At 44.4% G+C, this 27,066-nt stretch overlaps 1 protein-coding gene across 7 annotated transcripts in view; it reads right to left on the bottom strand.

Moving 5' to 3' along the window:
* RAD18 (RAD18 E3 ubiquitin protein ligase) overlaps nucleotides 1-27,066 on the bottom strand; it is a 577,293-nt gene that overhangs the window by 72,854 nt on the left and 477,373 nt on the right. For 6 of the 7 annotated variants that reach the window (XM_056524992.1, XM_056524991.1, XM_056524989.1 and 3 more), the window contains one exon: nucleotides 12,357-12,422. The exons of the other annotated variant lie outside the window; for it this stretch is intronic. In XM_056524992.1, coding sequence (XP_056380967.1) covers nucleotides 12,357-12,422 — 66 coding nt within the window. Of the gene's footprint in view, nucleotides 1-12,356; nucleotides 12,423-27,066 lie in introns of those variants that run through there. 7 annotated transcript variants of the gene reach the window in all.

Below are 27,066 nucleotides of genomic sequence, written 5' to 3'. Positions count from 1 at the left end.
GTAGAGGGAAAAGTGTCAGGGAGGCAAGTCCTGAACTGGTACACCCCAACAAGTTTGCCCGGTTGGCAGATGAGGGGGATGCCATTTCAGAGTTAGCGGCACTGCAGCAGGACTCTGCCTCTGACTGCCAGGGGTGTGTCTGCTCCAGTAAGGGGGAGGGAGGAGTGCAGGGCAGGACAGACAAGTACTGGTAATGGGGGGGGGGGGGGGGACTCAATTATTAGGGGGACAGACAGGGCGATCTGTCATAAAGACCGGGACCACCGAACAGTGTGTTGTCTTCCTGGCACTCGAGTTCGGCACATCGCGGATCGGGATGACAGGTTGCTGGGTGGGGCTGGAGAAGACCCAGCAGTCATGGTAGATATTGGCACCAATGACAAAGTAAGAGGTAGGTGGAGTGTCCTTAAAAATGATTTCAGAGACTTAGGCTGCAAGCTTAAGGCAAGGACCTCCAAGGTAGTATTTTCTGAAATATTACCTGTACCACGAGCCACACCAGAGAGGCAGCGGGAGATTAGGGAGGTAAACAAGTGGCTCAGAAGCTGGTGTAGGAAGGAGGGGTTTGGGTTCATGGAGAACTTGGTCGACTTCGCTGTCTGTTACCGGCTCTACCGTAGGGACGGGCTGCACCTCAATGGGGAGGGTGCTGCTGTGCTTGGGGAGAAGATGGCTAGAAGGGTGGAGGAGTGTTTAAACTAGGGACTGGGGGGGGAGGGAACCTACAACATAGAGGGGGAAGATAGTGTAGATAGAGGGGGGGGGGACACTTAATAATGTACCTGGGGTGGAGCGGAGGGAGGGGTTAGAATAGTTAATAGGGATAGGCATCATAGGAAAAAAAAAACATACACCATTGAAGTGCATGTTGACTAATGCCAGAAGTCTGTCCAATAAAACTGACGAACTGGAGTTGAAAATTTCTGAGGAGGATTATGACATAGTAGGTATAACAGAGACTTGGTTGGACGATAGCTGTGACTGGGCAGTCAACATACAGGGTTATAGTCTATTCAGGAAGGATCGGACAAAACAGAAAGGGGGAGGAGTCTGTCTTTATGTAAAGTCCAATTTGAAGGCCGCACTGCGGGAGAATTTACGGGAGGGAAACGATAACGTGGAGTCATTATGGGTAGAAATATATGGAGGAAAAAAAATAAAAATTCTGATAGCGGTTTGCTATAAGCCACCAAACATAATGGAAGAGCCAGAAAATCAATTATTGAGGCAAATAAACAAGGCAGCAAATCAAAATGATGTGATAATAATGGCGGACTTTAACTATCCTGATATAAACTGGGAGACTGAGACCTGTGAATCTCATAAAGGAAACAGGTTTCTGACTATAGTTGAAGACAATTATCTGTCCCAAATGGTACAGGGCCCGACCAGAGGGGACGCCCTACTGGCCTTAATATTAACCAACAGACCTGACAGAGTAATTAATATGGAAGTAGATGAACACCTAGGAAATAGTGATCATAATATAATACATTATAACTTGTTCTTCAATAAGGGAATCTCTCGAGGGGCCACAAAAACAATGAACTTTAGGAAGGTAAAGTTTGATCAACTCCGAGAAGCCCGTAACAATATAAAATAGGATAATGTCCTCAAAAAGAACAATATTGACACTAAATGGGAGACTTTTAAAAATACCTTACATATTCACTGTAAGATGTATATACCTTATGGGAATAAAAGGGTCAGAAATAAAAGAAAACCAATATGGATGAAAGGGGGCAATAAATGACAATAATAAAGCATTTAAATTACTAAAAAAGAACAGCAGTGAAGAAGCATTAAAAAGCTATAGAGAAAAATGTAAAATATGTAAAAAACTGATAAAAGCCGCAAAAATAGAGACAGAAAGACTCATTGCCAAAGAGAGTAAAACTAACCCCAAAATGTTCTTTAACTATATAAATAGCAAAAAGGTAAAAAATGAAAGTGTAGGCCCTTTAAAAAATGAGGAAGAAATTATAAACGAGGATCAGGAAAAAGCAAATATATTAAACAAATTCTTCTCCACTGTATTCACTGAGGAAAATGAAATGCCAGGTGAAATACAGTGTGATAAGGTAAACTCCTCAGTACAGGTCACCTGTCTAACCCAGGAAGAAGTACAGTGTCGCCTACAAAAAATCTAAATAGACAGGACTGGCGCATGGCAAATGTGGTGCCAATATTTAAGAAGGGGTCAAAAGGTGACCCCGGGAATTATAGACCTGTTCGTTTAACCTCGGTTGTATGTAAATTGTTTGAGGGTTTCCTAAGAGATGCTATTTTGGAATATCTTGATAAAAATAAATGTATGACCCCGTATCAGCATGGATTTATGAGGGATCGGTCCAGTCAAATTAACCTGATCAGCTTTTAAGAGGAAGTGAGCTCCAGACTGGACCAGGGGCAATCGCTGGATGTCGTATATCTGGATTTTTCCAAAGCATTTGATACGGTTCCACATAAAAGGTTGGTGCATAAAATGAGAAGGTTTGGGCTGGGGGAGAATGTGTGCAAGTGGGTAAGTAACTGGCTCAATGATAGGAAACAGAGGGTGGTTATTAATGGTACTTATTCTGATTGGGTGACTGTTACTAGTGGGGTACCACAGGGGTCCGTCTTGGGTCCTGTCCTATTTAATATATTTATTAATGACCTTGTAGAGGGGTTGAATAGTAAAGTAGCAATCTTTGCAGATGACACTAAACTCTGTATAGGGTAAACACATTAGAAGACAGTGAACTGTTTCAAATGGATCTGGATAGGTTGGAGGTCTGGGCTGGGAAGTGGCAGATGAGGTTCAACACTGATAAATGTAAGGTAATGCACATGGGGAAGAAAAATCCGGACTGGGATTATGCGTTAAATGGAAGAACACTTGGGACGACTGATGTGGAAAAGGACTTGGGAGTCTTGGTTAACAGTAAATTTAGCTGTAGTGACCAGTGTCGGGCAGCTGCTGCCAAGGCAAATAAAATCATGGGATGCATCAATAGGGGCATAGATGCCCACGACAAGGAAATAATTCTACCGCTGTACAAATCACTAGTCAGACCACACATAGAATACTGTGTGCAGTACTGGACACCAGTGTACAAGAAAGATATAGTGGAGCTGGAGAGGGTTCAAAGACGGGCAACCAGAGTAATACGGGGAATGGGAGGACTACAGTACCCAGAAAGATTATCAGAATTAGGGTTATTTAGTTTAGAAAAAAGAAGGCTTATGGGAGACCTAATAACTATGTATAAATATATCGGGGGACAGTACAGAGATCTCTCCCATGATCTATTTATAGCCAGGACTGTATCAATAACAAGGGGGCATCCTCTACGTCTAGAGGAAAGAAGGTTTCTACACCAGCACAGACGGGGGTTCTTTACTGTAAGAGCAGTGAGACTGTGGAATTCTCTCCCGGAGGAGGTGGTCATAGTTAACTCTGTACTAGAGTTCAAAAAGGGGCTGGATGCATTTTTGGAGAGAAATAACATTGCTGGTTATGTATACTAGATTTATAGGGACAGAAGGTTGATCCAGGGATTTATTCTGACTGCCATATTTGGAGTCAGGAAGGAATTTTTACCTCTAGTATGAGGGTTTTTTGCCTTCCTCTGGATCAACTCAATAGGGACTTATTAGGGTTATAGGTTGAACTTGATGGACTCTGGTCTTTTTTCAACCTTATGAACTATGTTAGGTGATGTCCGGCATTAGACACAGGTTCTGGCGGCTGATAGCCGCAGGGATCACCCGGCTATGATGCAGGGTCAGCCCGTGACCCCGCATCATAGCAGGGGAGCGGGACCAGGGCGTACAGGTACGTCCTTGGTCCTTAAGGTGTTAAAGATTCCCTAAGTAACTTCTTTAGCTTTTCAGGGTATTTAAAGGGGTATTCCGTGTTTTATTTTTATTTGACTACACTACAGTGGCTGTAAAGTTAGTGTAGTTCATGATATAGTGAGGGTAATATTTGAAACTCTTCACGTTAAAAATGTGGTGTTTTGCGTCTAAGTTTTGGTGTGAAAAAGGCTCCATATGTTCTATTAACACACAATAGCACATATGGAGCTGATGAAGAAGGTGGTGTGCCTGTGCAATCAGTGCAGGAGCACTGCTGTGACTGACCAACTGCTGCAATGGCTAAAACTGGAGATTACTCCAATCTCAACATTCAACCCCTAAATGCCACAGTCAATAGTGCCATCTAGGTGCTAGACAGAGGTTGTGGGTTCCCTCTGTCACCTCATACACACCCCACATACAAAATGAAAAGACATCATGGATTGCTATAGCAGCCGGGGCCTAACAAAAGTCAGCAGACCTTAAATAGCCTTTTGCCAATGGCACAGCCTAAGAGAATGCTTGACAGGCAATGCTTTGGTTTACGGAGGAGTATAACAAAGCATTGTATCATTCATAAGAAGATTGCATTGAGTTCACATAAAAAAAAAAACATAAAAAGAAATTAAAACAAAAAAATATAAACACATGGTTGTATAGGAGCCGAAGACACAAAACTACATTGCAAAAGTAAAAACATAATAGAAGAAATAATAGAGATACAGTACTACCACAATTGTAACAACCTATATAATAAGGTTAAAGGGGTACTCTGGAGGGAATTTTTTTTTTTTCAAATTAACTGGTGCCAGAAAGGTATAAAGATTTGTAAATTACTTCCACTCAAAAAAATGTAAACCTTCCAGTACTTATTAGCTGCTGTATACTCCAGAGGAAGTTGTGTAGTTCTTTACAGTTTAACCACAGTGGTCTCTGGTGACACCTGTCAGAGTCAGGAACTGTCCGGAGCAGGAGCAAATTGCCCGTAATGAACCTCCCTTGCTCTGGACAGTTCCTGACACGGACAGAGGTGTCAGCAGAGAGCACTATGGTCAGACTGGAAAGAACTACACAACTTTTTCCGGTGCATACAGCAGCTGAATGAATAAAAATTTGAAATAGAAATCACATCAATCAAATTTTATTTTTTGTCCCTTCAAGAGTACCCCAATTTTTCCAATGTAAATAACAATTAAAGGACTTGTTCAAATCTGAAAATCTTCCTTCAGTTGTGTTTATGGACTGTAGCCATTGTGCTCAGTCTACTTGTAACCATGTCTGATCTGCTGGAAAATGTTTCTTCTATGGGACAGAATTAAGAGTACTGGAGTAAAGCAGTTTTGTGTCAGGTCGACAGACCCAGGATGGAACTCGCTGTCTCATTGACATTATGTCTATTATTGAGCAGGGTCGTACGCAGTCTCTGCTTCTAGCAATAGATGCGGAGAAGGAGTTCGACCGAGTTCACTTGGGTTATCTAGAAGAGGTACTGGAGAGATTTGGATTAAGGGGAACCTTTAAAAATGAAGTTATTACTTTATATAGTACCCCGTCATTACGGGTCTACACTGGTGGATCCCTGTCTGAGAAAATCTGTATCTCCAATGGAACAAGACAAGGTTGTCCCTTATCTCCGCAAATTTTTGCTCTCTGTATGGAACCTTTAGCGGAATTAATACGCCTGTCTAAAAACATCTCAGGAGTTCAGATTGGGTCGGGGGACTACCGTGTGGGCCTTTATGCTGACAATGCCATTCTGTCCGTAACCTCCCCAGATAAATCATTAGAGGCGGTAGAGGAGGTACTTGCTACATTCAGTAAAATGAGCTATTATACGGTTAACTCAAGTAAATCTTTGGTTTTACCATATAATATCCCAGAAGAAGTACAGAAGTCCCTTCAAAAGAGAGTTCCATATACTTGGGTAAAGGAATATATTAGCTACTTGGGCATAAACATGACGTTTCCTATTTCAAATTTGGCATCCTTTAATATAGCTACTATAACCAAAATTCTTAGACAAGATATAAATAAGATTTCTAAAATAAAAATTCCCTGATCTAGTCGCATTAGTCAAAATGTTATTTCTACCTAAGATTTTATATTTATTTCGAAATTTACCTATATATTTTCCTAGGAATCTAATCTCTCAAGTCCAAAGCCTGTTGATGCAATACATTTGGAAAGGCAAGAGAGCGAGGGTGGCTTCTAGAGTCATGTGTACCCCATACTTAAATTGCTACTATTGGGCATCCATTTTGGAACAAACGCAATTTTGGTGGAGCGGGGAGATAAGAAAGCAATGGGTAGAGATAGAAACGGTAGTTAGTCCCGAGAACACTCTCCGTGACCTACTGTGGAAGACATACTTAACTAAAACGAAACCTTTAAATCTACTTCCCACTGTAGACGCTGCACTGCACGCCTGGTCCTCTCTGAATGTTCCCCGAGTCGTATCCTCCCTCCCCCTTGGCTCGCTACCACTCAGTGTCATTCAGTCTCAAATAGAAGATTCCAATCTCACACAATGGATGAAACACGGAATTAACAGTTACGCTGACATCTCAGATACACGGGGGATTCTTGCTTTCGCTGATATAGCAGTTAAATTTAATTTATCAAATACAGACTTCTATAAATACCTACAGGTTAGGCACTTTATTTCCTCTATAACCAGTGGAGTTTTTTTGGGTTCACCAAGAGTTTGTACCTTTTATTCAGAAGTGCCTATGAAGAAAGTGATTGCTATTATATATAGGAAGTTGGTTTCTAAACCCATTGTTCTTGCATCCCATACGAAATGGGAACTTGAACTGAATAAAAAATTTACTAATGAACAATGGGAATTCGTATATCATAGCGTACTTAAAGTGTCCCATTGTGCCTCGCATTTTGAGGTACACCGGAAGCTGCTGTATCGATGGTATTTGACCGCATAGAATGTCACGTCAGTTTCCGGGGTGCCGAGATGTATGTTGGCGCTGTAAGAAAGCGAGGGGCAGTTTCCTTCACATTTGGTGGGAATGCGAACGGATTGTTCTACTGTGGAATGAGGTTTATAACTTTCTGTCTCAGGTATTGGGTTACTCCCCCCCCATGGAGCCCAGAGACTGTTTATGGGGTTGGAAACGACCCTGGACCATGATAGGACTGCTATGATTCATTTCCTAACAGTGGCCAATCTGGGTATTGCGGCCAGGTGGAAATCGGAAGATCTCCCCAACCTGCATTGCTTGATAAATTTAACACACCTAAACTGTACACTGGAACATTTAATAGCCGTATCTACTTTTAAATTAGCTAATTTTTTCCCATTGGTCGAAATGGCTCAAGTTTAAACCTTTAAATCAATCTTAGGGTAATAGGTGTAAAGGAGCAGTTCCATTATTTCTTTCCCCTGCTTTATCAGAGACAGAATGCCAGTTATTAGATTATAGTTTAGTAATTATAGAAGACTATCTCCCTTTTTTCTTATTTCTCAGTTTTTTCTCCTTTTCTTTTCTTTCTTTCCATCCCTTTTTCTGGTGGCCGACCTGATTTTCGTATACTAATAATAGATTGCATAAAGTTCGGATGCCATATTTGTTTGGATTTTGTGAATGATGTACTGTTGAAACTATAATAAAAAGAATATAACTAAAAAAATAAAATAAAAAAAGAGTACTGGAGTAAAGCAGACGAAATGTGGTTACATGGGGTATACGTTTGGTCCACTCAAGAGAATGAACACAGCGTATTATACATTTAAATATATTATTATACATTTTGCCAGTATTTTTATATGTTTGCAATAATGACGAATAGACCCTCTCCACATGGTGTTCTGTTCCTACAGTATGTTTACAGCGTATGTTGGGCTGGCGTTATGTCACGGATCATTTATAGACACTATCACTAGAGCCTCCTGAGGCAGAAATACAATAATTCCCTCCGTTTGCTTCTCCTAAGTTACTGGCACATGTTTTGCATTAGAATGATCATCAGGCGTTTGTTCGTATGTGGTAATTTTTCATATATGTGGTAACTGTCTCTATATATGAATTTATTTCATAAGCACAGAACCCCCCCCCCCCCCCCGCACTTCGTTTTGGGAGTGGGCAACCTATCCCACTGCAGCGTTTACAGTGGGATACCTTGCAGCCTTACGCATGATTTAATCGTCAGGAGTCCTCTTGACTTTATAAACTGTAACAGAAAGCCAAAACGTGATATAAACTAGAACAAAGGGGATTAAAAGTCACAGCACTGCTTGGTGCAAGGACTGTAACTGAGCCCCGAATAGCCTGTCGGCCTAGTTATGCAGTCATAATTCCTCCCACCCTTGTTTATAGATTATATCTTGTATATTATAGTTTTCCTATTTTATGTTCTCTTTGATCTTACCCATTGGATTAATGAGACAAATGATCAGGGGCATGTTCTGGCACCTTATGTGCTTACTGCAGAGGATAACATGTCCTCCAGCACATTTGACATGCCTGCCTGCAATACAGTCACAACTTTATAGATATAAAGGTAGCAGTGAGATGTGACACGGGTGTCAATATAAAATAAGACAACCTGGAACATATTCTCTTCATTCTGTATTCCTAACTGTCACTCAAAGTCTCAGAAATAATCATAAAGGGAATTAAAACACAATTGTCAGAAATGTAACAACACTTCTTAGTGCCTATATATTCCTGCACATTGTACATTATTCTGCTGTCTATTGTCCATGCCACAGTCATGGCACATATTTCCCTCCCTTCAAATGTAAATTAGGCTCCTCCATCTTTAAGATTTTTGCCCACATAAGCATCTCCACCTATGCTTAGTCATGTTTCAACTAAGCAATTCTAAAAGAAAGATGATAATTAGAAGTAGGGATGCACGATATATCACAAAAGCAATCGAATCGCGATTTTTGCAATATACCGAGGACTTTCTCGGACTGGCTTCAAGCATTAGCCATTCTGGCGAGCGTTGTTGGGGAAAAGGACCCGTCTAGTTGCTCGGCTCTCTTTTGCTACCTGGACTCCATTGGGGAGGTGTATCGGGTTTACGGGGGTACCTCTTGGTTGCAGTATGACGAGCAGTTCCGTCAGCGGAAGCCCGTTCGCCTGGCGTTGCGGTGGGACCACAAGGACATTAGCCTCTGGATGAGGCTCATGTCCGGGCTTTGGGGGTGGGGGGGGGAGTGAGCAACAGTCCTTTCGGGACGGAGCTAGCGGTTCTGGGATGGGGCGGCTGGCGGATGCAGGTAAGGGCTGCTGTTGGCAGTTCAAAGACAGTCAGTGCAAGTTTGGGAGTGAGTGCAAGTTCAAGCACGAATGCTCCGGCTGTGAGGGAGCGCACAACCTGTCCCATTGTTTCAAGTGGGGCAAAGGGAGAGGTCTGGGGAGACTGAGCAGAAGAGGGGCGATGCCAGTGAGGCTGGCAGAGATGCTGCCCTTCCTCGCGCGGTACCCAGATAGGGGGGAGGTGGCGTTGTTGGTGGGCGGGTTTGACAGGAGTTTTCAGATTTCATGCGAGGTGCGGGGGTCTGGCGTGGTTGGTTGTAATTTGGCCTCGGCACACCCTGTGGTGCGGGCCAAGTTGCTTAAGGAGGTGGACTTCGACCGGATGGCGGGCCCTTTCCAGACTTTGCCACTTTGCCATTGCCAGAGTTGCGCCTCTCCCTGTTGGGTTTGGTCCCGAAGGAGCCCAATAAGTTTAGGCTCATCCACCACCTCTCTCTCTCCCTGAGGAGGTGTCAATGAATGACGGGATTGATCTGGCTTTGTGTGCGGTCTCTTATACCTCCTTTGACGCATCTGTTTCTTGGGGGCGCCGGCTGGGGCGCGGTGCGCTGATGGCGAAGACCAACATTGAGTCAGCCTTTCGCCTGTTGCCGATGCACCCCGAGTTTTCACCTGTTGGGTTGTGTTTGGGAGGGCGGTTTCTTTGTTGATATGTGTTTGCCCATGGGGTGCTCCATTTCGTGTTCCTATTTTGAGACGTTCAGCACCTTTCTGTCGTTGGTTCTGCATTACCTAGATGATTTCTTGTTCTTGGGCCCGGCGGGGTCGGCTTTGTGTGGGGTGTTGCTGCAGATGATGGAGTCGGTGGCGGCATGGTTCGGTGCCACTGGCCCCGGACATGACGGAGGGGCCGACTACGGTGATTAATTTCTTGGGGATCACCGTGGCACTGTCCTGGTGGAGTGTAGGTTGCCGGACAACAAGCTGTTGTAATTGCAGGTGGCGGTGGGGTCGGCGGTGAGGGCGCGTAAGGTGCAGCTGAGGGACGTTCAGTCCTTGTTGGGCCGCTTGAATTTCGCGTGCCACATTATGACGATGGGGCAGGTGTTCTGCCGGAGGTTGGGGGGGTGCGGAGGCCAAGGATAGTTCCTTTTTGTCCAAGTTTCAATTTGTGCAGGTTTTTCGCAGTTGCCTGGGAGTGTTGGGTTGTATCTCGGGGGAGTATAGTTCGCACTCTTTTCACATCGGGGCTGCCACGGAGGTGTCCCGGTGGGGACTGGGACCGGAGGTTATTAGGGAGGTAGGAGTATATATTAATTTTTTTTTCGTTATGGGGAGTGTTGTTGCTGATTATATGTAATTGTGTCTTACAGATCAGGGGCCCTGTTTGGTGTGGATAGCGGGGCATTCATATGTGCGCAGGGGTGGAGTGAGGGCTGTGGTTCGGCCAAATGGATGGCAGCTGGGTTTTTATAGGGCGGTGGCTCAGGTTCGTTGGCTGGGTCGGGGGGGGCTGCTGTGGTCGGAACTGCTACCGTTCATGCAGTTGTATGTGGAGGTGGATCGAGCTCCTGATGTCTTGGTCATCCATGTCGTTGCTCCGGGACATTAAGCTGGACCTGCTGCGGCTTTGGTCTTCCTTTCCAGGGATCCTGATCGTGTGGTCGGATATGGTGGCGCGGGTGAAGTGGAGGCAGGCACGGTCAGTGTGCAAGGTGAGCAGGGCCAGAGCTCGGGTCAATAAGGCTGTGGGAAAATTTGTGGCCAAGAATGGGGGTTCGTGGTCCACCACGTGGATTTGGAGGGGCCGTCCACTGAATTTCTGGGGTGGGACGGAGTACACCTGAATGACATCAGGATGGATCTGTGGTGGAGGCCAGGTCATAATGGCCGGGGGGGGGGGGGGGGTAGCCAGCTACTTATGGGGGTGCCTAGCGGAAGGGACAGAGTGGTCTCCGAAGATGGTGCCCTTGGGTCAGGTGATGGTCGACCAAGGGCAAAGTAGGAGAGAGTGCCTGGATGAGATGTGAAGGTTATTTATATTGGTATGGGAGGGTATGTTAACCCTGATTAACGTGTTATATTTTGTTTTTTATTTTGTTACATTATTTATGAAGAGAGTTTAAGATGTTATATATTTGTTACTTGTTTGATAATAAAATTGTTGGTCCGCTGTGGCCTTTGCACCATACAAAAGTCTGTGTTTATTGGGGGGTGGTGATAGAAGTAGGGGATGGGGTGCAAGGGTAGCGTACCTCTACACTCCCCTAGTCATGTGCATGCAACATAATAAATTGTGTGAATGTTTAAAAGAATGCACAATGGTAAAAAAAAATAAAAATAAAAATAAAATAAAAATAAAAACAAGGTCAGCAAGGAAAATGTAAGTCGGCACTGCTATGCAAAAACGCGGTGGTGTTAAATTCGTCACAGCTGCACACCCACTATTCAGAATAACTGCTTTTCCGCGGTGCTCAATCCCAGAAATAAGTGTCCAATATATATATTAAAAAAAAGATGATGGCAATCACGGTATTGCGGTTTCTTTTACTTTATTTTCAGTCGGGTCAGAGTACAGGTTGGCCAACCTGTACTCTGAGCCAACTAAAAATAAAGTAAAAGAAACTGCAATACCATGAGTGCCATCATCTTTCTTTGAATATGTAAGAAAAAAAAAAAAAAACAACTAATGTTTTACATCCTACGCTACATAGGGAATGGGGTATACTAGTGCATTTTTTTTTGCAAAAAATCTGGGCACACTAAGCCACGCCCCCCTTCCATGTGCCCCCTTAGTGTTTTAGTTCATCACCATTTCTAAGGTCTCTGTTACCATCAGTGAATGGTAACATTCTTGTTTATATTTAGTCTAAAAATCCAATCTCTATCATGCCTCACAACTAAACCATGCAGCTCTGTATGCGGCACGATATCTGGAAGGGTTTTAGCCTCTAAACAAAAATGCCCCATTCACAGTAAGTACAGAACTTTAAAATGATGAAAAACAAAGGGGAACATAATCAAAAGTGCCTGCATTAAATTAACTGATGTAAAATGTGCAAAGAAATAAATGCCTAACATGACTTGCACTACATTTGCAATCTTTGGAAATCAGGCAAAGACTACCCCAGAGGATGTGAGATATTTTAAGCTGCTGAATTTATTTCCATGAATAGGACTACCTACTTCAAAGAGAAAAGTAATTACTAGAAAAGTAATTTTCATTCCTGAAAGTATTCTGATTGGAGTAGGAGCTAGTCTGCAGATGCTAAAAGGCATGTTCGTACTTACAGGGCAGAACTGGATGCTTTCGGCATTGTGGCCTCTTCTATGTCCCGTAGAATGTCAGAACTTGAGCTGAAGGAATTAAGAAAAGGAAAGGAAAATAATTAAGATTTGTTCATCGTCATCTCAATAAGTGTCACTTACATGTATAGGACCACAAGGCAGACTGTTCCTTGTTAGTATGCTCAGTCTGGGCTATTGCAAAGGAGTAACATTCCCAAATAGTTTCATACTGCATAATTGCCATTCGCCATAATAATTTATTTGGGTCCAGAGTTGGCATTTTGAGGGGCCATTTACAGACTGCAATCTTGCTCCATATTACAGGTATTGTTCTTATACGCATGCCCTACTTTAAAAGGAATCAAAAAGGTTTTTTTTATGTTAAGAGTTACAGACACTGTTGGATAGCTATTAGGGTATGTAAACTGTACCTTTCCTGGAGCAGATGGGTGCAGCTAAACTTAAAGGGGTTTTCTAGGAAAAAAAATTCTGACTATTCTACAGGGGCTGTAAAGTTTGTGTAGTTCATAATATAGTTTCTGTACCTGTTTTTAATGGATGGTCTAGCAATTCTTATGTGATTTTGCCCAAATGATTATTTTTAGCAGCGTACAAAATAAGTGTCGTCTCAGGTTTTCCCAGGCTGCAGTGCGGCCCGAGACATTACATCACTAGTCCGGTGTTGAAAGGGAGCCTGTCTGCTTCAATGGGTGGATGGACCCAATGGGAGGATGGACCGCTGGGTGGGTGGGAGGAGACTATTCTCCACATGGTTGCAGGGAATTGTCCCAGGGTGGGGTGGCTGATGTGTGGGAGAAAAGTGAACTCCTACTTACAAACAAGTGATCCTGGGACTTATAGTTGAAGGGAGGGAACTTCAACAGAAAATAGCAATTTCACAATTTTTATGGGGAACTCATTTAGCCCCAAGACAAGCACGGACCCTTCCTAAGCATGTCTATCACTGGCTGGCAGGTAAGTACTAAAATCACCTTATGGTGGATAACACCTTTAAAAAAGAAACACTTTCTGAGCCAAGTGTCAAGGAGGCAGTGTTGAGTTGCTTAAGTGTGACAGCCTGGCACACTTACTCACTTGTTCTTATCTCCCAGCTCCCCATTGATTGTTTGCAGAATCCTGTATGCTGGGAGGTACAGGTAGCTGGTCCTAAAGAATGCTTTACTTACGTGTCCACATTTAAATAAAAACTGCCCCCTACAAGTCTCATTTGGCAGCAATATTGTAAGCAGAAATTACACATGGGTAAGCATTGGTATAATCGCATTGGCTATGTAGATGTCTTTTTCCTCCCCTCATTTACAGTGAACTACTATAGTGTGAATCTTTACTGTGCCAAGACTACACAGTAACAATACACTAAGTCCCTCAGAGAAAATACAGTTTGCTAAAAACATAGAGGACAGTGTGTAGAAAGAAAAGCCCTATAAAATGGGAAGACGTGCGCTCAAGAAATGGGGCATCTTGCAAATACAAATCTAAGTGATGAATACATGGCAGAATCAGGATGTGTGGAATTCTAGAAATAAAGGCATGCAGGATAAGAGCCAGAAAGCTTTCCGTGCATCATTGCCAGCTCAATTTTACATCCACATGAGTTTCTCCTGACAGGACTATATTTCATGGATTTCCAGAAAATGCAACTCACGCATTTCAGTAATAAATTAAAACATAGGACATTCAAGGCATATTTTATGAGTTTTCAAAAAGATAAAACAAACAAAAGCCAGGAGAAGGAGCTGCTGCGGAGATCTCCAAATCTTGATATCGATAGACTGGACTTCATCTTCAGGCTTAAAGGGGTATTCCAGGAAATAATTTATTTTTATATATCAACTGGCTCCAGAAAGTTAAACAGATCTGTTAATTACTTCTATTAAAAAATCTTAATCCTTCTAATAATTATCAGCTGCTGAAGTTGAGTTGTTCTTTTCTGTCTGACAACAGTGCTCTCTGCTGACATCTCTGTCTGTCTCGGGAACTGCACAGAGCAGAATAGGTTTGCTGTGGGGATTTGCTTCTACTCTGGACAGTTCCCGAGACAGGTGTCATCAGAGAGCAATTAGACAGAAAATAACAACTCAACTTCAGCAGATCATAAGTACTGAAATAATTAAGATTTTTTTTAATAGAAGTAATTTACAAATCTGTAAAAATTTCTGGAGCCAGTTGAGATATATATATATATATCTCATTAGGGATGTCCCTATACCGATACCGGTATCGGGGCCGATACTAGCCATGGTATCGGGGACATTAATAAGAGTCCCCGATACCATGTCCGATACCTGGTGCCCTTTCTCCCGTCCTCCGATCCGCATCATAGTGTTCCATGGAGGAGCATGTGACACACACGTCACTCCGCCTCCTCCCCTGAGTCCAGCGTAACGCTACGGAGGAAGCAGAGTGACTTATATGTCACATGCTCCTCCATAGGACGACACGATGCAGACCGGAGGACGGGGCAGCAGAGCAGCAGTACCAGCCCCCGACCCGAGGAGGTGAGCTGCCTGAGAGGAGGGGGCTGCTACTAATGTCTAAACGGGGGGGGGGGGGGGGGCCCTGCTGCTGTCTAAGCGGGGGGCCCTGCTGCTGTCTAAACGGGGGGGAGGCCCTGCTGCTGTCTAAGCTGGGGGCCCTTCTGCTGTCTAAGCTGGGGGCCCTTCTGCTATGTAAACGGGAGGGGCCCTGCTGCTGTCTAAACGGGGGGGGGGGGGCTGCTGCTGTCTAAAGGGGGGCCCTGATGCTGTCTAGGGGGGGGCCCTGATGCTGTCTAAAGGGGGGGCCCTGATGCTGTCTAAAGGGGGGGCCCCTGATGCTGTCTAAAGGGGGGGGCCTGATGCTGTCTAAAGGGGGGGGGGGCTGCTGCTAATAGGGGGGGCTGCTGCTGTCTAAAGGGGAGGGCTGCTGTCTAAAGGGGGGGCTGCTGTCTAAAGGGAGGGCCCTGATGCTGTCAAAAGGGGGGGGGGGCCGGGGGGGGGGGGGGCCTGATGCTGTCTAAAGGGGGGGAGCCTGATGCTGTCTAAAGGGGGGGGGGCTGCTGCTGTCTAAAGGGGGTGGCCCTGATGCTGTCTAAAGGGGGGCCCTGATGCTGTCTAAAAGGGGGGCCCTGATGCGGTCAAAAGTGGGGGGCTGCTGCTGTCTAAAGGGGGTGGCCCTGATGCTGTCTAATAGGGGGGCCCTGCTGCTGTCTAATAGGGGGGGGGCTGCTGCTGTCTAATAGGGGGGGCTGCTGCTGTCTAATAGGGGGGCTGCTACTGTCTAAAGGGGGGGCCTGCTACTGTCTAATGAGGGGGGGCCTGCTACTGTCTAAAGGGGGGGGCCCTGCTGCTGTCTAAAGGGGGGGCCCTGCTGCTGTCTAAACGGGGGGGGGGGCTGCTGCTGTCTAAACAGGGGGGGGGCCTGCTGCTGTCTAAATGGAGGGGGCTCTGCTGCTGTCTAAACGGGGGGGGGGGGGGGGGCTGCTGCTGTCTAAACGGAGGGGGGGGGCTGCTGCTGTCTAAACGGAGGGGGGGGCCTGCTGCTGTCTAAAGGGGGGCCCTGCTGCTGTCTAAAGGGGGGGCTGCTGCTGTCTAAAGGGGGGAGGGGCTGATGCTGTTTAAATGGGGGCCCACTGTCTAAAGGGGGGCTGCTGTCTACAGGGGGGGGCTGCTATTAATGACTGCCAGGTGGCTGCTGCTAATGTCTGCAAGGGGAGACTACCTCCTATTAAAGGCAATCTTACAGCAGAGTCACCTGCACTAACTTGAATTTATATGTAGATAGTGCAGGTAACCCGGTTTCTACCACTGCTCACCATGTGTACATCGGTCTCACCGCCAATGCAAATTCCCTGTTCTGTCCAATGGAGAAGAGAGAAATCTTGGCTCATACTACAGCAACCGGGTCACCCTGTGGTCAGATTCCCTTTAAAATATAAGTACTCGTACTTGGTATGGGCGAGTACTAGAATTAAAGTATCGGTACTCGTACTCGGTCTTAAGAAAATAGTATCGGGACATCCCTAATATGTATATAAAAGTTTTTTCCTGGATAACCCCTTTAATCTACATTCAGGAACTAAGATCAGTATCTACTCAGTATACTTTGCTTATCTTACACCTTTCTTTTGTTGGACTATATATTTCAGTCACATGCACAGCTGTCTGTACATTCTTCAAAGGCCTGTACACTTAGCTAGAATCTTAAAATGAAATATTTACTTCTGCATTGCACTGAGGTTGAAATAATGTAGATGATCCCTAAGTTAGATTAATGCTACATGATCACAATATCTATTACAGTACTTCACAGTAGAGTAGACCTTGTACAGCCACTGAACCAGTGGATACTGCAAGAGAGAGATAAGTGTAAGAAACTAGCAGAATTCTCTATGATGAAAGAGGGCAAATTCTATTACAAACTTTCATAGAAACTGTGTGCAGTATACCATGTCAGTAACTACTATGCAGGCAGCTTCTGATCATTTTTTAGTATTTATATAAACTAGGGGTGTAAGAAAAAAAATTGATTCAGTCAAGTATCGCAATATTTCATTAGACGATACAAAGCGATTCAAAATATTTTCATATCGATCTTTTCAAGGATGTGGAATTCCTATCTCCCGACGACCGGACTGGATTGAAAGAAGCTGGATGATCATTTCCACAAACTGTCAGTGATCTAGGCCATTCTGACCAAGCTGTTAGCAGGTGTAGATGTGTAATATCCCAGCACAGGATATACTCCTGTACAGTACTTAGGCCCTGTCAGGTTGAGTCCCTCATTGTCCTAGAGGCTCTCCTGTAGCGTCTCCCCCTTAGTAGTAAGTCTAATGTTATGTATAGTGTTGTAAATATAGTGCATAATGTTATGTATAGGTATATAAAGTATAAAAGAACCTTTAAGGACCTTTGGAGGTATCAACGGTTATGTTCATATGATGTGTTATGTTACCTAGAGAGCACCAGTTGACCGCCTGACCTGCAGCTTGACCTATGGGCTTCTTGCTCAGCCCCCCTTTATAAGAGTGGGAGCCATTACAATCTCTCTCTTACACCATCACTCCTGTTGAGGACAGCAAAGCACATACATCACAGATCCTGTGTTCAGTACACCTGGAGGCCATAAAGCCTGTACACCAGCCACATTGTCAGTAAGTAAACTCATCTATGTCTACCAAAGTCAAGTCACTAGTCAAGTCATTTATAGTCAGAGTATGAAGTCTGACCCAAAAGAATTGCAAGTTCCAGCAAGCTGCAAGGCCCTTTCCGTGTTACTAGTTGACTCTCTGGGATTCTGGCCCAACTGTCTCACCTCAGTAAAGCTACCGTTAACCCTTACCTGGTCTTGGACTATTATTGCCCTGCCTAACCTTGGGATAGCGGTGCTACCATTCGGGCGGAAAAAAACACTCTGGAGTCACGAACATTAGGGTCTCAGGTCAAATTTATTTGCGGCAAATCTATATTAAAAATGGCTATTTCTGGACTACAGAGAGCCTCAATAGGAGTATAGAACAGTTTGCTTTGTTCTAACACGCATATGGAGTGTGAGAAATGAACGGAGCAGCATGTGAGAAATGTGACAGCTGGAGAGAGATGCTCGGGCACCGTATGGTACAGGGGAATTATTAAAACTTGGGGGAGGGGGGGCGGTGTGCATGCACAGAAAAGGGCAAATTATATGTGAGGGGCACAGGACAGGGGGCATTATATGTGAGGGGCACAGGAAAGGGGGGCATTATATGTGAGGGGCACAGGACAGGGGGGCATTATATGTAAGGGGCACAGGACAGGGGGTATTATATGTGAGGGGCACAGGACAGGGGGCATTATATGTGAGGGATACATGACAGGGGGTATTATATATGAGGGGCAGAGGACATGGGGCTTTATATGTGTGGGGCAGAGGACATGGGGCGTTATTTGTGAGGGGCACATGTCAGGGGGCATTATATGTGAGGGGCACATGACAGGGTCCCCCCTGTCATGTGCCCCTATAATGCACCTATAATGCCCCTCTGACATTTGCCCCTTACTTATAATGCCCACCTGTCCTGTGCCCCTCACATATAATGCTCCATGTCCAGTGCCCCTCACATATAATGCTCCCTGAGGGGGCCGGACATGGGGCATTATATGTGAGGGGAACATATATATATATACTTTGATAAAAAGGCCCACCAGGCCCATGATGCTCTTAATCCAGCCCGGAAGGAGCCACATGTTACATGACAGCACAATGACAGAGCCTAGAGGTGGCATCAGTATAAGGAGACCATATAGTGGCTGAATGATGGCCTGGAGTTTGTGGCAGCATGGGGAGACCATATAGTGTCCGAATGGCACAGCCTGGAGTTGGCTGAAGCATGAGGAGACCATATAGTGTCTGAATGGCACAGCCTGGAGGTGGCTGATGCATGAGGAGACCATATAATGGCTGAATGGCACAGCCTGGAGGTGGCTGATGCATGAGAAGAGACCATATAGTGTCTGAATGGCACAGCCCGAAGGTGGCTGAGGCATGAAGAGACAATAAAGTGTCTGAATGAGACAGCCTGGAGGTGGCAGCAGCAGCATCAGGAGTCCTGAAGTGACCCTAATGCAGGGGAATTTCTGAAATTGGGGACCAGCACCTTATAGGGTTTCTTCACTCCCCAGCGTCCGGAACATTGAGTTCCTTAACGCTGTGTGCGGGCTTCCATGTTCATGCCCACCCCTCAATGAAAGTCTATGGGAAGGGGGCGCGACGGCCATCACGCCCCATCCCATAGACTTGCATTGAGGGGGCGGGATGTGACATCACATGACAGGGTTTGAGGTCATAACGACTGCTAGCTGACACCAGGAGCTATGACCTCTCACTGCGACCCCGGCTTGGCAAACACCCCTTAACTGCTGTGACCTTCTGCCTGTGCCTGATGAATTTAGGTCTCTGCAACTCCTCTGTGCACGTACTGGCACTACTCTTCCTGACATACTTATTGCGTATATGAGGGGAGTACAATACGCTTCACTACGCTTAAAACAGTATTTGTCTAGAACAGCAGCAGGTGTGTACTATTGGTTGTCCATTCCCAGTATCTAGACCCTAGAGAGTTTAACAGGTACAAAATAGTACACTACTTAGCTGTAGGTATGTGGTATGCACTTATGAGGGCAGAAAAATGCCAGAAAATAGCTGCCGAATATATAGGGCTGTGACATCACAGGGGTGACTGGCTGCTTATAGGCTGCATCCTGCATGTGATTCAGGGTCATCCCGCCTACCTGCCTTCCCGCCTTGCCTTCCCAGAATTCCTTGCCCCATATACTGACATGTGGATGCCCTGGAGCCTGGATCGCAGTAAATGGAGCTTAATAGAATCGCAGCGATATTCGCATTCGATGCAAATCTAATTTTTCATTACATTCGTAACAAATTCGGATTCGTCATCTTCGATTTGCTCATCTCTAGCCTCCATGTCCAACAGGGTAGTAGAGCCTCCTTTCAATTATTGTAATTTTTTCCCCAATAAACCTATCCTTTCACTCTCAAATTGTAATCATTTACAGATATCAATATTGCATTCACACATATAAAGTTTAATTCAATTACAACAACTTCCACTTGTTGCATTATCTTCAGTGTATATTCAGATCTCTGAGTATTCAGTGACAGTATACATATCCCCATATATACCTTTATGAATTGCTTGGCACACAATCAAATGTTCACAAATATAAAGGATATGCAAATGACCATCAAGTGTCCAGAGGGCAGAGAGCATTTAAAAGGTAGAGATTTGTGTTTATTTGGTTGCCTTTTGATGTTTTGTTTTTAGTAAATGTTACTTTCTTTAACAGTGATATATGTTTGCATTTACCATGTATAAAATGTAACCTGAGAATTTACTGTGATATGCCATTTTGATGCCTCTACTTATTCTTTTAGTCTTCACAATGTTTTCTGCATGCATTATTGCCAGTGACACTACTAAAGCTGGCCTTGAACAATTGACTTTTCTTGCAGAATTTGTTGATTTAAGCAGATCTAGTTGAGGACTAGTTATATGTCACCCTGATCAATCTTGCTGTCTGCTGCTAGCGATAGAGTGTGGCAAGAATGAATTACAGTGCATGCTTATGCTTCAGTTGTACACATATGTTGTACAACATTGTTGTACACATTGACTATATGCCTCATAGCATGTTCTGTTAATTTTCATTCTGGGAACTGCGCTTTTTGAAGCAGGTTCTGTACATTCATCTAAAAATCTTTTGAGCTTAGCAAAGCTGTTCAGTGGTTTCTGTCCATAATTCACACCGTGTTTTTGCAATACAGTTCCCGTATACGTTTTCAATGTGAAAACCGAACAGAACCGTATTGAAAACCGTATGCATTGACTCTCCATTGAAAACAGTATGCCAAACAATGCATCCGGCTGCATCGGTTTTGAGTCTTGTACAGTTTTGTCTGTTTTATTCCAGTACCCAAAACCGTAGCCTACCATGGTTTTTGGTCAAGGTGAAAAACCCTATTAAAGCGTATACTTTTTTTTTTTTTAAACATGGGAGTCAATGGGAGTCCATTTAACATGGGAGTATGTGCGTATGGTTCTCTCCGGTTTGCTCCATACGTTTTATGACTTTGCACAGTTTTATTTTCCTGGAATTTCAATTAAACAAGTGAAACTTTATTCATAATGGAGTGAAAAGTTAAAAACGTATAAGTTTTTTCTTAAAAAATTGATGCAACCGGACATCATTTTTCAAACCGCATACTTTTTTTTTTTTTTTACCGTATACGGGTTAAAATTTGTACACATGTTTTGATACAGTTTACTCTGGTTTTGAGAAATCCGTTTTTCATCAAAAACCTGATATGGGAACTTTATTGCAAAAATGTGGTGTGAATGCAGCCTAAGCTTGATGATTGATTTTAACCCCTTCCCGCAGAATGTCATATATAAACGCCGGGTTGTGCAGTGCGTTCGCGCATCCCGGCGTTTATAAATGACATTCAGTTAACCCGGCGATGCGCAGCATCGCACGGGTTAACTGGCAGAAGTCCCGCTGTTTCCAGCAGGGGACAACTTCTGCTTCACCCCCAGGACCATCAATTGATGGTCCTGGTCAGCGATCACTGTGATTGGTCCCTGTGGACCAATCACAGTGATCTGGGGTGAAAGTTCAGATCCCCCGCACTGCCCGCCCCTGGAAGTCGGGCAGAACGGGGGACGATGACTGCGGGGGCTCGCGGGGACCTGCGGCATTCGGGGGGAACACGAGGGGACCGGCGGACTTACCTGATCCAGCGGCGGGACCGAGGAGCAGCGCGGGACCGGCCACGTGGACGAGCAGCGACGGGTAAGTATGTGGTCCTCAGAGGCAGCAGTGAAGATCTTCACTGCTGCTTCTAGGAGTCTGAAAACTACAACTCCCAGCATGCCTAGACAGCCTTTGGCTGTCTGGGCATGCTGGGAGTTGTAGTTTTGCAACATCTGGAGGGCCTCAGTTTGGAGACCATTGTATAATGGTCTCCAATCTGTGCTCTTCCAGCTGTTGCAAAACTACAACTCCCAGCATGCACTGACTGTCCAGGCATGCTGGGAGTTTTAGTTCAGCAACATCTGGCCCTTCAGATGTTGCCGTACTACAACTCCCAGCATGCCCTTCAGCTGTCTGGGCATGCTGGGAGTTGTAGTTTTGCAACAGCTGGAGACACACTGGTTGGGAAACATTGTTTCTAACTCAGTGTTTCCTAACCTGTGTGCCTCCAGCTGTTGCAAAACTATAACTCCCAGCATGCACTAAAAGACCATGCATGCTGGGAGTTGTAGTTTTGCAACATCTGGAGGGCCCCAGTTTGGAGACCATTGTATAATGGTCTCCAATCTGTGCTCTTCCAGCTGTTGCAAAACTACAACTCCCAGTATGCACTGACTGTCCAGGCATGCTGGGAGTTTTAGTTCAGCAACATCTGGCCCTTCAGATGTTGCCGTACTACAACTCCCAGCATGCCCTTCAGCTGTCTGGGCATGCTGGGAGTTGTAGTTTTGCAACAGCTGGAGACACACTGGTTGGGAAACATTGTTTCTAACTCAGTGTTTCCTAACCTGTGTGCCTCCAGCTGTTGCAAAACTATGACTCCCAGCATGCACTAACAGACAATGCATGCTGGGAGTTGTGGTTTTGCAACAGCTGATGCAAGCCCCCGCCCCGCCACCCCCGTGAATGTACAGGGTACATTCACATGGGCGAGGCTTTTACAGTGGGTTTCTCGCATCTTGAGATGCAGCAAATTTTGCACTGGGAAACTCGCTGTAATCCCCCGCCCATGTGACTGTACCCTAAAAACACTACACTACACTACCACAAAATAAAATAAAAAGTTAAAAACACTACATATACACATACCCTTACACAGCCCCCCTCCCCCAATAAGAACGTCCGGTACACCACTGTTTCCAAAGCAGAGCCTCCAGCTGTTGAAAAACAACAACTCCCAGTATTGTCGGACAGCCGTTGACTGTCCAGGCATGCTGGGAGTTTTGCAACAGCTGGAGGCACCCTGTTTGGGAATCACTGGCGTAGAATACCCCTATGTCCACCCCTATGCAAATCCCTAATTTAGGCCTCAAATGCACATGGCGCTCTCACTTTGGAGCCCTGTCGTATTTCAGGGCAACAGTTTAGGGCGACATATGGGGTATCGCCGTACTCGGGAGAAATTGCGTTACAAGGTTTGGGGGGCTTTTTCTTCTTTAACCCTTCATGAAAAGGAAATGTTGGGGTCTACACCAGAATGTTAGTGTAAATTTTTTTTATTTTTTACACTAACATGCTGATGTTGCCCTATACTTTACATTTTCACAAGAGGTAAAAGGGAAAAAAGCCCCCCAAAATTTGTAACGCAATTTCTCCCGACTACAGAGATACCCCATATGTGAGGGCAAAGTGCTCTGGGGGCGCACAACAAGGCCCAGAAGGGAGAGCGCACCATGTACATTTGAGGTGATTTGCACAGGGGTGGCTGATTGTTACAGCGGTTTTGACAAACGCAAAAAAAACAAAACCCCACATGTGACCCCATTTCGGAAACGACACCCCTCACGGAATGTAATGAGGGGTGCAGTGAGAATTTACCCCCCACAGGTGTCTGACGGATCTTTGGAACAGTGGTCCATGAAAATGAAAACTTGTACAGCCCACTGTTCCAAAGATCTGTCAGACACCAGTGGGGGGCAAATGCTCACTGTACCCCTTGTTACGTTCCTCAAGGGGTCTAGTTTCCAAAATGGTATGCCATGTGTGTTTTTTTTTGCTGTTCTGGCACCTTAGGGGCTTCCTAAATGCGACATGCTCCCCGAGCAAAATTTGCTCTCAAAAAGCCAAATATGACTCCTTCTCTTCTGAGCATTGTAGTTCGCCCATAGTGCACTTCAGGTCAACTTATGGGGTACCTCCATACTCAGAAGAGATGGGGTTACAAATTTTGGGGAGTATTTTCTGCTATTAACCCTTGCAAAAAGGTGAAATTAGGGGGGAAACACACATTTTAGTGGAAATTTATTTTTATTTTTTTTACATATGCAAAAGTCATGAAACACCTGTGGGGTAATAAGGCTCACTTTATTCCTTATTACATTCCTCAAGGGGTCTAGTTTCCCAAATGGTATGCCATGTGGGTATTTTTTGCTGTTCTGGCACCATAGGGGCTTCCTAAATGCGACATGCCCCCCGAGCAAAATTTGCTCTCAAAAAGCCAAATATGACTCCTTCTCTTCTGAGCATTGTAGTTCACCCATAGTGCACTTCAGGTCAACTTATGGGGTACCTCCATACTCAGAAGAGAAGGGGTTACAAATATTGGGGGGTATTTCCTGCTATTAACCCTTGGAAAAATGTGAAATTTGGGGGGAAACACACATTTTAGTGAAAAAAAAAAATTTTTTTTTACATATGCAAAAGTCGTGAAACACCTGTGGGGTATTAAGGCTCACTTTATTCCTTGTTACGTACCTCAAGGGGTCTAGTTTCCAAAATGGTATGCCATGTGAGGGTTTTTTGCTGTTCTGGCACCATAAGGGCTTCCTAAATGCAACATGCCGCCAAAAACCATTTCAGAAAAATGTACTCTCCAAAATCCCCTTATCGCTCTTTCCCTTCTGAGCCCTCTACTGCGCCCGCCGAACACTTTACATAGACATATGAGGTATGTGCTTAGTCGAGAGAAATTGGGCTACAAATATAAGTATACATTTTCTCCTTTTACCCCTTGTAAAAATTTAAAAATTGGGTCTACAAGAACATGCGAGTGTAAAAAATGAAGATTGTGAATTTTCTCCTTCACTTTGCTTCTATTCCTGTGAAACACATAAAGGGTTAAAATGATGACTGAATGTCATTTTGAATACTTTGGGGGGTGCAGTTTTTATAATGGGGTCTTTTGTGGGGTATTTCTAATAAGAAGACCCTTCAAATCCACTTCAAACCTGAACTGGTCCCTGAAAAATAGTGAGTTTGAAAATTTTGTGAAAAATTGGAAAATTGCTGCTGAACTTTGAAGCCCTCTGGTGTCTTCCAAAAGTAAAAACTCGTCACTTTTATGATGCAAACATAAAGTAGACATATTGTATATGTGAATAAAAAATTTTTTTATTTGTAATATACATTTTCCTTACAAGCAGAGAGCTTCAAAGTTAGAAAAATGCTAAATTTTCAAATTTTTCATCAAATTTTAGGATTTTTCACAAGGAAAGGATGCAAGTTACCACAAAAATTTACCACCATGTTAAAGTAGAATATGTCACGAAAAAACAATCTCGGAATCAGAATGATAACTAAAAGCATCCCAGAGTTATTAATGTTTAAAGTGACAGTGGTCAGATGTGCAAAAAACGCTCTGGTCCTTAAGGCCAAAATGGGCTTGGTCCTGAAGGGGTTAACAACCACCAGCAGATTAATGTGCAATATAATTTAAGGCATGTACACAGTGATGCCACCAGGAGAATAGAGAGCACAACACTGGAGTATAATACAGGATGGAAGTCAGGATCAAGACAGCATGCAGCAAGTGATGTAATGCACATACGTATGTGAAGTTGTGTCCAGGCCAAAGGAAACATTATTTGTTTACTGCACTTTAAATATGTTTAGTGGTAATGTGACATGTTCCTTGTAGGAAATGCTTGCTCATTTATGTTGTGTTCATGTGCCCTTCATTTGCTTTGCAAAACTTTGCATATTGGCCCTCATTTACTATTGCAAAACCGACATGTTTTGTCGGGTTGTGCGCCAGAATCTGTCGCATTGCGCCAGAAATTCTGTCTGCGCCAGAATTGAAAAAACCTGACTAACTCTCCATTTTGCTAAGAAAACACGAAAAAAGGGGCGTGACTGCCGGGAAAGGGGGCGTGGTCTCAGAAAAGGGGTGTGTTCCCGACATTTTCACAAAAAACAACATATTTACTAAGGTTTCCACATAAAATGTGGTGGATTTGAGCTGAGGAAACCAGACAGATCAGAACATGTGTAAAAAAAGCAAAGTGTAGGGAAAGTGGAAAATGTAGGGAAACCTTAGTAAATACCGTGGAAAATAAATTGTAGGGAATTAAAACCCACAAAGAAACCTACACTCCACTCTTATTAAATGAGGGCTATTATGTGCTATTTATTTATTGTGCATCCTATCTGCTGATTGCCACCTTTGAGCAACAAGGTGGTGTGGAAATACCATCACTGTTCTCTATGCTGCTGACAAAGAGGGGCAAAGTGGCTTGAGTGGAAAGCCCTGTAGTTTAGGAAGATGGACAGCACTTGTTATTGAGGGAATAGAGCTGCACCTATAAAATATGCAGGTGCCCATGTGACTGGGAAGTGTAGTGCATACAATGCCTGCAGAACACTGAGCTGCTGAGTGGTAGAATACTGCTTCTTTACTGACCTGACAAGAAAGAGATCTGCTGAAAGTAGCTAGAAATAAAGCTGCTTACAGTTGCTGCAGCAAAGTGAGGTGGGCTGCAAGTGTGGTGGGCTTGATGATGCAGAGAGGTTCTCCACTACACAACCAAGTCCCCTTTAGCCCATCACATTCAGTATATGAGGCGACCACGGGCCTAAACAGACCCCTGAAGCGGGTGGCATGTGGCGCCCAGCTTGTCTGGGCGCCACATGCCACCCGCTTCAGGGGTCTGTTTAGGCCCGTGGTCGCCTCATATACTGAATGTGATGGGCTAAAGGGGACTTGGTTGTGTAGTGGAAAACCTCCCTGCATCATCAAGGTTATTGTGGTCAGGATGTGCATCCTGAGGATAGCAGAAGCAGGAAAGGCAGCAACAGCTGTAGTTACCAAGTTATTGTGCTCATTACTAAAGCCAAGACACCAGTACTTCTGCACTTTATAAAAACCATGTCTTTATGTGAAAATGATCAGGTGTGTGCTGTATACACATCAAACCACCAAGCTTTCTATGAACCTAAAGACTTATTGTTGTGTAGGGTTGGTTACCAGACTGGCCCTCCTCTTTCCATACCCTAAGCCAGTAGTTCCCATCCAGGGTGCCTCCAGCTGGAGGCACCCTGGTTGGAAAATACTGCCCTAAGGCTGGGTTCACACTACGTTTTTGCCATACTGTTTTCAATCCGTTTTTCTAGAGAAAACCGTATGGCAAAAAAACGGATGGAACAGTATTGAAAAAAGTAAACCGTATGCGTTTTTAAACAGTATACTG

This window comes from Hyla sarda, chromosome 6 (assembly GCF_029499605.1).
Source record: "Hyla sarda isolate aHylSar1 chromosome 6, aHylSar1.hap1, whole genome shotgun sequence".
Taxonomy (NCBI): domain Eukaryota; kingdom Metazoa; phylum Chordata; class Amphibia; order Anura; family Hylidae; genus Hyla; species Hyla sarda.
Note: the sequence above shows the minus strand (reverse complement) of the source record. Positions and strands in the feature narration are given on the sequence as shown.